This window comes from Megalops cyprinoides, chromosome 2, assembly GCF_013368585.1.
Source record: "Megalops cyprinoides isolate fMegCyp1 chromosome 2, fMegCyp1.pri, whole genome shotgun sequence".
Classification (NCBI taxonomy): Eukaryota; Metazoa; Chordata; class Actinopteri; order Elopiformes; family Megalopidae; genus Megalops; species Megalops cyprinoides.
The window spans coordinates 28,115,001-28,129,538 of NC_050584.1; the positions used below are offsets into that span (position 1 = coordinate 28,115,001).

Consider the following 14,538-nt stretch of genomic DNA (forward strand, 5'->3'; position numbering starts at 1 on the left):
AGAAGGAACACAGTTAGGAAGAGCACTTGTCCCCTGGGTCGGGACTCAGGGAAATATGTCAAAGAAATATGCCAATCCCCTGGAAACAAACAGGAGCTCCTTCCCGCCAACCAGCGATTGATTTGACTGGTGCACACGTAGACACAGAGAGGACACAGACACAGACGGACACACACGGAACAGACCAGTGCGGGGACATCACCACGGCAACATTACGCTGACGACTACGGAGCGAAGCTGAGCCGTGCAACCTGACGCTGATGCTGAAGTCGGCCAGGCGTCACCTGTTCAGCCGTGGCCCGTTAAATGGTTTCGCAGCCAAACGCGATGGCTGAAGGTTTGTCAACGTTCTGGAAATGACAGTGAGTCAAATGAAACATACCGAAACGATAACTAATGAAACACGGCTTGGACTGCAATGTTGCAGCAAAAACATGGTCAAGCTTACAAGTCCAACGTGCTGACTCTTCCTCATAGTCATTGGGCTAAATGGTTACGAACCATGAAACATTTCACATTTCTTACACGAGGGGAGAAGGGTGACCTCTGACAGGAACCCTGTTGGGCTCGCTCTCCAAAGTCTACAGAGACTGAATGCGTTTCCTCTTACGCCCCACTCTCTGGTCTTTGCCTTGCTCGAGAATTTATTCCGCCCAAGAGGAGCTCCTGTGTTCAGTTATTTTGGGTTATTTTGGAACTGAGATCACAGCCCTGTCTTGTGCTGGAGCGTGTCCCCTCCGTGGTCAGGGGTACAGTTCAGGTATGGTCACCGTGAAATGGCAGGCTCCTGTTCCACACCGTGAGAGAGATGCCACTGCACGTGCCTGATGCTTACGAGGAATTACAGCACACAAAAGGTGCCATACCAAGGCTGTACTGTAGGTGGCACTACCTGCACCACTTCCTCTCATAGGCAGCCTATCTATACACTCTCCGCACCCTCCGGTTTCCTCAGTAACTGAATATAAATAAATTTAAAAATCAAACCTGGACAAAGAAATACAAAAAAAAAAAAACAATGACGCTCCCTCAGAGTACTCTACATCAGCAGTACATTTCATTTTCAGAGGTAAATATGGACATAAACCTGGAGGTGCCTTGAGGAGCACAGTGCTTCTGTCTGGAGGTGCCTTGAGGAGCACAGTGCTTCTGTCTGAGAGGCCACTACAGACGCAGCTGTTCAGACCTGGCAACCCCACAACCTCCATGCTGACTGCTGTACTTATCACCACTCTACTCTGCTTCTACCCATAAACATATCACTACCATGTGAATAATAATAATAATAATAATAATAATAATAATAATAATAATAATAATAATAACAATGAAACAAAGAAGGGGACATTCTCTTCAAATCCCTTCAAATATCACTGGCTTGTCCCCACACACTGCAGTAGTAGGAGAAGGGAGGTCAGTCCAGATCCCTCCACACGGTGGTGCTCTTCCCATTCACTGACATTGTGATATTCCTGCGATCGAGGCCATCCGTGCATCTGTTCCCCTCCATCTCTTTATTTTAATTGTGACCAATAACCCCGTTCCCCCCGACCAACACATACACACACACACACACACACACACACAGACCGCAGTCACTGTAGAAGGAGGAGTCTCGACCTGACAATCACGTCCGCTGACCCCGCCCCCTTCTTGTCCGAAAACCAGGCGCTGAGCAGGGCCTGGCCCAGCAAGCACTTCCATGAGAGGCATCATCAAAAATATATTTATATTAAAATAAAAATAATAACAATCTTAATAATAGCAATAAAAATGGCATTGGCGTCCCCCGTCACCCACACACACACATGCACGGAAGTGTTGTGAAGGTTTCCGAGGAGGAGAATGTCCTGAATGGCGATCTGAAATCACAGGCAGCGGCAGAAGCCAGTCCAGGGCAGGGAGGCCTCAGCGGAGGAGGGAGGTGGAGGCAGCGGCTAGCACGGCTAAAGGAGGCGGGGAGTTTCCCGGCTTACTCTTCCTCTCCTCTTCAGAGTCTGTGGCAAGCAGAGAGACATTACTTTACATTACTGTCATTTAGCAGATACTGTCATCCAGAGTGACTTATACAGGTTACAGACTTTACACGCTACCCCTTTGATACAGCTGGATATTTCTGAGGCAATTCCGGGTTAAGCACCTTGCCCAAGGGTGCAGTAGTAGTGCCCCAGCACCTTCAGACATATGGTCCCCCAAGAACCTTCAGAAAATTGACAGCAATGGTCAGGGGGTGTGAGGACTCACAGTCACTGAAAAGCAGCAACCATGCTTTGAATAGGAAAGGAAGCCTAGCCTAGGATCCCTGCACCTTTAGAGATATGGTCCCCCCGAGATCCCTGAGTGAACTGGTAGCAATGGTGGCTCACAGCCATTGAAAAGTAACAACCATGCACTGAATGGGGAGGGAAGCATAGTCTCTTGCCCCTGCAGGCAGAGATACTTCTGCAGGTTCCATTGGCATTCAAATACACACTCTATGGACAGGAATGAGTCTTAGACTCACCTGCACAGTGCCCACAGGAGCCCACAGGGTTCAGTAATTTACTTTTATCTTTAGCACATAAATCATGCAATTAATAAACATGTACACGTACACACTTTTTGTGCACACTACAGTATTCCATAATTTGATCTCCAAATGTGTGTACTGGGATTTTAAATGGAGTGATTAATATCTCATATCTCCTGCAGCATGTCCCCTTCATCCTTCATGGCTACCGGTAAGTTGCAATTTGGTAAGTCGTCAGTTTGATTTGTGAATATTTATTTCATAGCTAAGCAATCCAAAGCGTTTTTTTTTTTTTACTTGCACATTCATGATCCAGGTTATGGGGGCACCATTCCTTCAACTACTGTTGCTCGAGGCTGCTTGTGTGTTACTTGGGTTGCTTTTGATTTATTATCACAGTTTCACAGATACATTTCAGGTATGATTTGTGATAGAGATAATTGGATAACCTGCAAATAAATTTGGATATGATATAAGAAGTAGAACTTTCAGGATGCAACCTTAATGGCGGGAACTTTTTAGAAAATGGATTTTTTTTTTGGTGTATGGAAAAAATAAAAGTTGTTTACCATCTGTAGTCTTTTTCTCACTGTCATCACTCTCAGGTGAGTCCATGTCCTCCGACAGCTCCCCTGAGATTCAAAAAAGATTAAAATGAGAAACACACTGAAAGCCCTGAAATAAAAAAAAAAAACACATAAAAACACCCAAACCATTCATACATGCACGGCTTTCGAAAGTTAAGTTTGCAGTAATGAAATAACACACAATGAGCGTCAGATCACTGCAATCACATGAATTATTTTATATGTGTTCAGACTGACTCGATTCAGGAATTATATTAGCTGACATGTCTAATTTATGATGCTAATTCTCTGTGATAGGAAAAATAAGTTTCACAATCCCCAGAATGGGTATAGCTACCAGCTGTCTGTGACTCACTGCTTTGAACCAATGAAGTCCGAAGTCTTCTGATTGCGTCATGCTAATCAGTTATTGACAGCACATGGTAGCCCCACCCATTCTGGGGATTGGGATGCCCCACTCCCCCATCACCACTAATCAGATCTAATTACAACATGAAACATAGTGGAATGACTGTAAGAGGCTTTTACCCGTTATCGTCAGGCGGCGCCCCCTGCTGACTGGACACACTCCTGAGGCTCCCTCAGAATGATCTCACAATGCCGGGACTGAAAACAATGGGATGGGACTACGGGGTGGTGCCCCCTAGTGGCGGGCACCAAACCTGGGCGAAGGAAGATTCTGGCCCCCTCCATGCAGAGAGAGGTTCTCGTTGAATGTGTCATTTCGAGAGACGAGGCGGCAACGGAAAATTTTTTACTGCAAACTTGACTTGAATAGGAGAGTGGAGGACAGTGTTGAGTCCACCATGGTCCTCCAGAGCTCTCCATTCAGCTGACACATTCCCAGAGTTTAACCACTCAACCACAGCGACCAATCAGGGCTCTTACATTTCTAACCCCCCCCACACACACATACACACACACACACACACACACACACACACGCACACACACACACACACACACACACAATTCCTTTAAAGACAACAACAACAACAGAAACAACAGAAACAGATTTTAAACCCTCCCTTTCTAGAGACACACAAATGAACAGGTATCAACACTGACATACAATGACCAGGGGCGCAAGCACTGCGCAAGTTCTGTCACAGAAACAAAACATTTGCTATACTGACAGATGCTGATTGTGACGACACAAAAAAGAACAGGGTGTGGTGGGTGTCAACATTGATTTAAAGCTAACGTCTTCAAGCTGCTCCAAATCTGCCATGGAATCCATTTACATTTGAATTCAGGGTTCTAGAACGTTAGCTCACATCATATTACTGTAATTTAACAAACAATCTCATCCAGAGTGACTTACAGTTTATACAGCTGGAAATTTACTGAGGTAATTGTGGGGTTAGGTACCTCGCACCAGCAAGCAATTGAACCAGCGACCTTTTGGTTACAAGCTCTGCACCTTACCACTACACCCCCTAGTTCTCCACATTCCCTTCATTAAATGGGACCACACAGGACCGCCTTTTCAAAGGTATTACAGATAGAAAGTGGCGGTCTCTTACTAAATGAGTAGCATGAGTATAGTAGTAGCACAGTCATTGTGTATCTATTGCAGCTGGCTTCACTGAATCCATACTGCAACATGCAGAGATCAGCTATGTGGAGAAGACACCTTTTACAGAGTTCACCGGAGTTTAAATAGACAGCATAACGCTACTCTGGAGGAATGAAACAGAGCTAAGACAAGACAATAAATGCATGCAAAGTGTCTCAGCTTGGGTCTCATTCGGGCAGTGTAGCATTGCATTGTCTATTTAAAACTGGTGAAAACAGTGTTCACTCTGATGAATGTTTGTTGAATATAGGACTTACTGGCTTCCCTTCCCTATTTTCCAATGCCTGTTTCTCCCTCCATATAGAAAGCAATCTAGTGACCTGCTCTCTTCAGGTTGTTGTCAATAAAACAGGAAAACAATGCACTACCACATTCGCCAGCAGAGGGCGACAGGAGACCCACACTACTGCAATAACCTGCAGCATTGCTGCAGTAGTAGAGTGAGGAGCAAGTGAGTGAGTTAGTGAGTAAGTGAGTGATTCAGTGAGTGAGTGAGTAAATGAATCAGTCAGTCAGGGCCACTACCATTTCTAGGGCTGCTTATATTTGCAGCCAGAAAGAAGAAAAACAATGATTCCCCAGTTGTTCCAGTATTGGATTATTTCATTTATCAATTTGAAGGGACTGGGGCAAAGTAACCTTGACAAAAACATGGTTAGCCTCTTTTCTTATTAGCTCTGAGGGTCAAGAGATCAGACTCAGACACCATGTGACAGGAATAATAGTATTTAAACCACTACAGAATGCTTCAGCAGGCTTTGCAGAGGGCACGCCAAAGGAAGACGGAGCACAGATCCATACCTGCCCACACAGACAGAAGATTCAGAGGAGTCAGAGGATTCAGTCCCATTTTGTAGCATTTTAGAGAAGACAGCCTACCATTTTGCACTTGCTGGCTGTTGCTGCCAGTGGTCTCTGTAGCCTTGGCGACGGCGTGACGTGGGACAGATTTGGACGGTGACTCATTTCTCCCTCCGGGATCCTTGTCCCCCTCCTCCTCTTTGGGCTGCTGTTCCACAAGATCCTTTCGGGTAGATTCGGCCTGGCTTGGTTCTGCCTGGCCTGATTCAGCCTGGCTCTGCTGGGTCTGGCCCGATTCGGCTTCATTTGATTCTGCTGGTTCTGCATCAGCTGTCTGTACGTCTTCCCCCTCAGCTGCTTCCCTCTCCGCCTTCTCCTCTGCCTCTTTTCTGGCTTTCTCCTCCAGGTCTGAGGGGAACAGAGAAAATATTATCGCCCTAATTCCTTACGCTGATACGCTGGGCCTCTCACCCTGAATTTGTTATGAGAAACAGGGCCTCTCACCCTGAATTTGCTATGAGAAACAGGGCCTCTCACCCTAAATCTGCTATGAGAAACAGGGCCTCTCACCCTGAATTTGTTATGAGAAACAGGGCCTCTAACCCTGAATTTGCTATGAGAAACAGGGCCTCTCACCCTGAATTAGCTATGAGAAACAGTGCCTCTCACCCTGAATTTGCTATGAGAAACAGGGCCTCCTGTCCAGACCACACACCCCTGCATTATAACACAAAGGGCCTCTCGCCCTGCACGTATTCTGATTCAAATGCACTGTATTTTTGGCATTGTATATGATGTGTCTGCAATATTTACATAATGTATTTCGTGCCAGAAAGCATATTGCACTGAAATGGATGTACCCTGGGAGAGACACAGTAAGAGAGAGAGAGAGAGAGAGAGAGAGAGAGAGAGAGCTGAGAGAGGTGAGAGCTCACCTTTGGTTGCCTGAGCTTTCCACTTTTCCCTGTTTTGCTGCACCTCCTCGTACCAGGAGGCCTTGAAGCTCTTAAAGTCCACCGTGTGGAGGGAGCAGCTGAGTGACGAGCTGCCCTCTGAGCCTGTGCTTTTCACACTGGAGCGCTTGGCATCCGTGGGAGTAATACTGTTCAGACTGGAGAGAAACAGGAAACGAGTCACACACAGAGGGAAGGAAACAGGAAATGAGTCACACAACGATGGAGAAACACAGGAAACGAGTCACACAGAGAGGGAAGGAAACAGGAAAGGAATCACGCATTGAGGAAGAAACACAGGAAAGAGTCACACAAAAGGATGGAAACAGGAAATAAGTTACATAGTAAGGAAGTGAAACAAGAAATGAGCCACACAACTAGGGAGAGAAACAGGAAATGAGTCACGTCTGAGGGAAAAACCCCAAAAAACAAATCAAACACCAAGGGAGAGAGGCAGGGACAGAAACATGCATTTTGCAACAGCAGATGGTGGTTGGGGATGTGGTTTTCAGTGTTAATTTGCTTTGCAATCTGAGGCCCATCTTCACATGTTCGTGGAAATTAGACGAAGGGGCAGACCGTGAGGCTGGAACTCGCAGCCTCGTCTGAAAGCTGAATTCTCCACATGTGACTGCAAGACCCCGGGCGAGTTCAAACTGACCATTCAGACAAACACCTGGGACTGCATAATCATGCCGTCATGGGAGCCCACTCCAAGTGGAAGCCATCGCTTAGACAACTCCCAAAGTGAAGACAAAAGAAAAAAAGCCATCTGTTGTTTTCACAGTGGAGTGAACATCCTGTCAGCCTCAACTTGTAAGTGTATTATGAATCTGCGGAAGTGATGTTATTGAGTCGGGAGCATTTGATTAGCTGTACGCGGCCTCTGGGGGTACGGACAGAGTGTGTCCCGTGATGCTAATTTTTTGTGGCTCCAGAACAGCTGGAGAGGCGCAGGGGAGGTACGATCGGAGGCTGCGGGTGTGAAACGGGGACGGGGACAGCAGATGTGTGCAGCCCTAGTGTCTGCGTGCTGCTTCACTGAACGTCAACCCCTGTCACCAGATCTCCAGAAGAGAGAGGGAGAGGCAGAGAGGGAGAGGGGGAGAGGGAGAGTGAGACTGAGAGAGACAGAGGGGAGGTGGAGAGGGGGAGAGAAAGAGAGGAAGAGGGGGACAGGGAGGGAGAGATATAGAGCGAGGGAGTGAGGGAGAGATAGAGAGGGTGATTGAGGGAGGGAGAGATAGAGATGGAAAGATACAGAGCGAATGAGTAAGAGAGAGAATAAGGGAGAAACAGAACAAAGGAAAGAAAGTAAGGCAGGGGTACAAGAAAGGGTGTGTGGGTGGTATGTGGATGTGTGCATGAACATATGTGTGTATGCATGTGTGTTTTTGTGTGTGTGCATTTCTGTGTGCATGTTCCCATGCGCATGTGTATATTCAGTCTACATTCATGTGTCTGTGTGTTTGTGTTTGTGTGTGTGTGTCTGTGTGTGTGTAGTCTATATGCATGTGTATGTGTGAGCATGTGTATCCATGCATGTGTGTAGTCTATATGCATGTGTATGTGTGTGTTTATATGCATGCATGCAGGTGTGTGACTGTGTAGTCTATATGTGTGTCTGAGTATGTGTGAAGGCATGTGTCTGTGTTGTATCTCTCCTCAGAGACTGCAGGGGCTGCTCCCCCCCCCCCGCCCCACTCCTCTGAGTGGGTAACATCCACAGCCCAGTTGCTAAACTGTTGTACACACTTTATCAATCTGCAGCAGGCACTTCCCAAATAACTCACATCGCGCGGTAATCGCGTTCCTTCAGCTTACCATCCCACAGCCGTGACTATCCTCTGCCTACTGCCTGTTCCAATTTAAAACAAGAATAAAACAGAAAAAAACAGTAATCACTGTCTGATTAATGGGGTGGGGGTGGAGTGGTGATGGGGGGGGGCCTTGCAGAAACGTACATTGTAATGACGTTACGAGGACGGCAAAGAAACAAACCACACCGCTCCGCGGGAAATGAGATTATGATGGCTTATTCCGCTTGCCGTGTTTTTGAGGTTAATTTAGTGATCATAAAGTAATAATGATACGGTCAGAGAAGGAGGAAACTGCAAACGAGCATTGTGAGCGGCCGGCAACTTCATGCTGTTTTTCTGGAAATATTGTGAGGGATGGCAAGTTGAGGTGATTGGGGGGGGGGGGGGGGGGGGGGGTTTGCCGGTGAAGGACTCAGCCAATCCGAACGCAAACGTGACTGAGTGACGCGTATCCTCCTGGCTTGTTACCGGCGTGGGTGTTGGGCTGCCCCCGTGGAGATTCGAGGGTGAGGTGAGCTGTAGCGCGCGGTGGCGATGCACGCTGAATAGAGAGAATACGACGGCTCCCGTTATCTGCTGAGGATGAATTGCGCAGCACGGACCGGGAGAGACTCAAATCCCTCGCGTGCGGAGAGAGGTGGAGGGTTTATGTCTGTGAAACCGTCCTGAAGGAGCCCAGAAGACGGCGCCGTTATTTACTGGGACAGACAGCGGATTTGTGCGACAGACAGCGGATTTGTGCGAAAGACCAAATGCAGGAACTGCGTCTCACTCCCAGCAACAAAAAGGAGGGGTAAACAGGCGAAGAAAAAGCGAAACAAAAAAACTTAACAGAACAAAAAAATGGTAGCATATTGATGTTTGTGAAAGTGATGTGTATGTGACGCTAGAAGCTTAGGAAACTGAAAGGGAATGGCTGTCAAATAGGAAGTGGAGAATCCTGTAACAGGAAGTGATAATCTATGAATCTCCAAAGTGATACTGGAAAATTGTATCTTGGAAACAGGAAGTGAAAAACTGTGGAGCTGGAGGCAGAGACTACTAAAACAGGTCCCAAGCTCTGATAATGGAACCTTGGAGCTTAGGGTCTGTACCAGTGGCTCCCTCCTCGTAGACCATTTCTTTTGCTTTTGCAAGGGTATGCGCAAATCTTGTATGTTGGATGATCCCATAGACTTAGGGGGTCAAATATCAACAAGAAGAGGGCTCTTTAAGGCCCTTTAAGCAGGAAGGTGCGAAGGCAAAGGGAGGAGGGGTGTGTTCAGGGAGGCAACTGCAGAAAGCAGAGGCAGAGTTCTGTGAAATAGGACGCGGAGATCTCTCTAAAAGTAAGTCAGAAAGTGGATACGCCGGAGCAGTTCACCGCCGCCCACCTTGAGCGTCGGAAGCCGGCCAGATCTGAGCGGGAGGCCTCTTCGATGAGGGGTGTCACGATCTTCTCCGTCATGTCCGTCAGAACGGTGAACGTCGGCTCCACGATGAAATCGATAAACCCTGTGGAGCAGAAACACACTTCTTTCCTCACCTGGCAATGGGCAGAAATACCACAGTCCAATTCTCTGCCTGCCTGTATAATTTTATCATCTGTGAGTCAGAATAAAGATAAAAAAAGTAAAACAGTACCTCAGTTACAACAGTGGCTGTAAAATAATGCATTAGATTTGTTGTTTGCTTTAGCAGTAAAAACAATGATTACCAGCTCCTCGTTTTTTCCTCCACAAATCTTATACAAACATACATTAATGTACGTACAGTATGTACTTCACACTGGCCATAAAAAAATAACATATTGAGAATATAATTTTTAAGAATTTTTTTTTTTAGCTCAAGCAATATATTGAGAATATGTACATGATTCCAGTTTTGGTATAGTGCAATATATTTATGCTTTGAATGAATATATTTTACCTGTAATTGTGATATATTCTTCAGTTAAACAACATACTTCTCAGTATATCACAATATGTTTCATTTGAGTGTAGAAAGTGTAGAGGGCACCACCTGCTGGTAGCACTGGTCTGATGCTCACCTATCTGTGATTGGGCCACCATGGTTGACTTGCGGTCACAGAGAGGGGAGAAAGGCAATCCCAGCTCTGCCTCTTTGTCCCCCTGTAAACAGACATGTGGGCATCAGTTGTAATCGACCACTGTCTCAACATTAGAAAGACCATGATTCTATGGTTAGCAAGTACACACGTATGCGGACACGCACACACACACACACACACACACATGCATACATTGCCCTATATTTATAAGCACAACCTTGATAAAGATGAACGAGGACCAAAGGATGTACAAATAAACAAAAAATAAAGAACACAGCACTGTGCAATAATGTCTGCTCCAAAATTTGGAAAATTATGTAATTTAATAACACATTGGCATCAAACAGTGGTAACACTTTTCTCAAAGTATATTTTTGTTCCAGAAAAAAAAACAGAAAAGAATGACAAATTCACACCCTTGTAGCCAGTACTTTAAGCATTTTCCCTTGGCAAGGATAATGCTAAGAAGCCATCCTTTGTAGTGTTTTATGAGGTCATTGTAGCCTTTTCTTGCTAATTGCCATCAGAAATGACTTCTTTCTGGCAACCATTCCAAAGAGACCATTTTTATGGAAGCAACTTCGAAGGGAGGATTTGGAATCTTCGTGACAGTTTTTAGTGTGTTTTGGAGATGTTCAACTCTAACCTTTAGGTTTTCTTTTGTTTCTTGCGGCATCTCTCTCACTCTGTGTGGTGGCAAGATAAACTTGATAAGGCAAGATGAAGTTTTTGTGATTTTTTGGTTGCCATCTCTAGATCTGTAGAGGTCAATAGAGTTTGTCTGTCTTGTCTTCAGAGAGTACTCTACTTTTTCACTGTTGTGGTGACTGACAATTTATGTCCAATGTGTGTTACCTTCTTTCTATATCCCTGTGCAACAGGAAAACTCTGAAAGCCACTACAGAGTTCCCTAAGCTTGCAATGAACTTGGTGATAGAAAGATATTTTTCTTGGATTTTATGTAAGAATGCTTATGATCCAGATGTTTTTAGAGAGAAAATCATTACAAAATCATTTGTAAAATGTATTAAAAAAAACAACATTCTTTAAATTTTTAGCATAAAATACAGCTCAGTTTATTTTAAACAACCTATTATGTTATTTTTATCAAGGTTGGGAATAAAAGTGGAGGACACTGTATACAGATGCACACACACGCGCACACACACACACACACACACGTTGCACCTTTTCTCTTGTAACTCATACACTACGTGCTAGAACTCTATTTTCCTCATTTTCTTTGTTGTAATGAGTCCACTCAGTTTTCATTTCTGATGCCCCATTTCTCAGACCCATTCATTTGAATACTCTGGGGCTGCTCCCTGCTTTAAGCGTAATTGTTGGTGGAGCTGTGATGGACCTCAGTAAATCCCAGCCATGGCAGGCAATCAGAGCTTCATTTAAATCAGAAACCCGTTTTATTTCACTCTGTTGGTCTCCACTTCTTCGCCCGGTTGCATCTTTATGGTAATTGAACTTCCAGAGTTCCGGGTCTTAGCAGCCGTAACCCGAGCAAGGATGTTACAAAACGTTCTGTACATATTTAGAAGAGAAAACACCACTCGGTTCTGCATGCTCATTAATTGCCTCTGACATTTATCTTAATATGATTAGGCTCCCAGCACCTGGAAACAGACAGATTGCATCTTACCCCTTCGCATCAAGGAATCAAAGCTATTTCTCCTGGTGCTGGGAAGAGGAGGATTTATTGAGAGCGGAGAGCAGATCAATTAGCTGCTAATAAAATAATCCCGCAGTTGAAAATCAGAGATAGTGGAAATGGAGACTGTCTTCGGTGCTGATGGGGTGGAAAGTGTGAGGGTTTCCAGGTCTTTCCCTCTGCTTCTGTGCTTACTCTCAGTGGCAGACTGCTACCACAGGGTCCCTTTTTAGCATTTTCATACTGAAACCTGAATGTGTGTCTCACACTTGCTGTTGGGAACTATATCAAAACACGCTCTTCTAACAAAAGGCACAGGACACCCTTTCTGACTGCAAGAAAACAAGAGTACGGCTCAGTATAACATTGGCACACTGCAGTAGCAAGCAAAGAGTTCTGACCTCAACCCAACACAAAATATTTGGGATGACCTGCAGTGCAAAATTAGGGCAAGGATAAGACAGCTTCAGTAGTAGAGCTTGTTGTTGCTTTGAAGGAAGAGGGGAGTGCAATACCACCACCTTTTTTTTCCTTTTTCCATTTTCTCCCCAATTTGGAATGGCCAATTCCCCAAATTCTGGAATGTCCAATTTGTTATCATTTGTCTCATTGCACAACCCCCACTGTCAATCCGGGAGAGCGTGGACAAGCACGTGCCCTCCTCCGAGACACGTGATGTCAGCCGCTGCTTCTTTTCACACTGCGGTCCACAAGTTAAGCTAGCACAGAGATGAGTTGGAGGAAGACATCATTCATATGCAGCTTTGGCACGTGGGACCACAGGCGCCCGATTGACCAGCAGGGGTCGCTGCTGCTAATGGGACCAAAGCCCCTGCCGACGTACCCACCCCTTTCCCTGCCGGAACAAAGCCAATGTGTTCTGCCTGTGAGCTCCTGGTCACTGTTGGCTAGTGATACAGTCGGGTTCGAACCTGGGCCGTAGCTTTCAATCTACACTCAGAACGAGTGTTTTTGCCGACTGAGCCCCTGAACACCACCACCTTTGTACCAGAAACTAGCAGACAATCTTCCATGGCACATTGAAGCTGTCATTAAGACGGATTCATTTCTCAGCTTAAAGACGTTTTATGCATGACTACCCATTTCACATGACTTTTTATTGGATGGTATGTCTCAAAGTACAACCACGATTTAAAACATTGTTTATCACCACAACATGGGTGATATGTGATGCTCCTGCAACACTGCTCTGAAACTGCACCTACATAAAGGCACTGATACAACATTAAAGACAGTAGAAGAGGGTGCAGTTCAGTCTTTTTGAATTGCTGTGTGGCCCAGACTTTGAGTGATTGAATTCTTATGTTTTATTTCATAGATAAAATTGCAAATGATTCTTACACATTAGTTGGTGTGCAATGAAAACAAAGGGTTTTATGAACCTCACTCTTCAGGAACATAGAAATATGCCATCTGGGAGTGGCTGTACGATAAGGTGACATCAGGTGTAGGCAGGCGTAGAGAAAGGTGAGACCAGGTGTATGAAGGAGACACTGTAGGCAGGTGTAGATTAAGATGAAGTCAGATTTATGGCGTAGATGCTGTAGACAGGTATAGCTTAGGGTGAGATCAGGAGTATGGAACAGACGCTGTAGGCGGGTATAGGATAAGGTGAGATCAGGTGTGGCTCACCTGTCTGAAGAACTCCTCCAGCAGGGAGGTGGTCCAGCGGTGATGGAGGTTCCAGTTTTTGGCGGGGTGGCTGATGTCAGCCGTGTGTAGTAACAGAGATAAGGCTTTGGGTTTGTCAATCCTAAAAGGAAACAAAATGAAACAGTAAAGCTAATTACTTAGCATCCTTATCTAGGGAGGCTCACAATGTTCCCAGCTTTCATTGCTCACACTCTGACAGCCATTCTCTTAGCTGAAGGCTGCGTTAGAGCAGCCGAGAGAAAACCAAGGGCATCCAGCAACAATGTCCTTCTCTCACCTAGCATTTAGAACCACAACATGTATGTATGTGTGTGTGTGTGTGTGTGTGTGTGTGTGTTGTGTGTCAGTGATAGAGGGTTCTGAAATGTGCAAAATATGCACTTCAGCACTTCAGCCTGCTGCTAAATGCTAAATGTACTTTGTATGAAGGTAATGACATCACCGCCATGTTGGTCTCAAATATAAAAGCACTCCATGTAAAAAATGTGATGTTACAACAATATTGCTTTATGTTTCAGAGGACCAGTTGGTGGTCTACTGAAAATATGCCACTGGATATTCTGTAGAGTGACAGGGGCACTTTGTTGGGGTGTTTCAGAGACCCCCGCCCCTCTACCCCCAAATCCCCCCAGATCTGCAGTGGGAAAGGGTTTGGATCCAGCTGCAAAGTCCTCAGCAGTAAATTTTCTGCTAGCTTCAGAGCAAGGGAGAGGATCACACCCAAAATGGAAAGTGTCCCGAGGCGTGACTTGATGTTGTATGCCACAGCGAGCATGTTTGAGCTTGCCAGGCTCTGACAGACATTCAGTCATAAGAGACACAGCCAGTGTGACAGAGTAAGAGTAAGAGGAAGTGATGCGTTTCACAGTGCTTTGTTTTAGAACCCTCAAGTTAATTTCATT

At 45.5% G+C, this 14,538-nt stretch overlaps 1 protein-coding gene across 2 annotated transcripts in view; it reads right to left on the reverse strand.

Moving 5' to 3' along the window:
• The window catches only part of pde1ca (phosphodiesterase 1C, calmodulin-dependent a), a 144,540-nt gene that overhangs the window by 6,473 nt on the left and 123,529 nt on the right, over window positions 1-14,538 (reverse strand). The window contains exons 12-18 of one of the 2 annotated variants that reach the window (XM_036521201.1): window positions 13,616-13,736; window positions 10,279-10,360; window positions 9,623-9,743; window positions 6,412-6,587; window positions 5,555-5,884; window positions 3,079-3,141; window positions 1,796-1,997 (exon numbers count right to left, since the gene is read on the reverse strand). In XM_036521201.1, the coding sequence (XP_036377094.1) occupies window positions 1,909-1,997; window positions 3,079-3,141; window positions 5,555-5,884; window positions 6,412-6,587; window positions 9,623-9,743; window positions 10,279-10,360; window positions 13,616-13,736 (982 nt within the window). In that variant the 3' untranslated portion in view covers window positions 1,796-1,908. Of the gene's footprint in view, window positions 1-1,795; window positions 1,998-3,078; window positions 3,142-5,554; window positions 5,885-6,411; window positions 6,588-9,622; window positions 9,744-10,278; window positions 10,361-13,615; window positions 13,737-14,538 lie in introns of those variants that run through there. The other variant, XM_036521202.1, reaches the window with a different exon arrangement.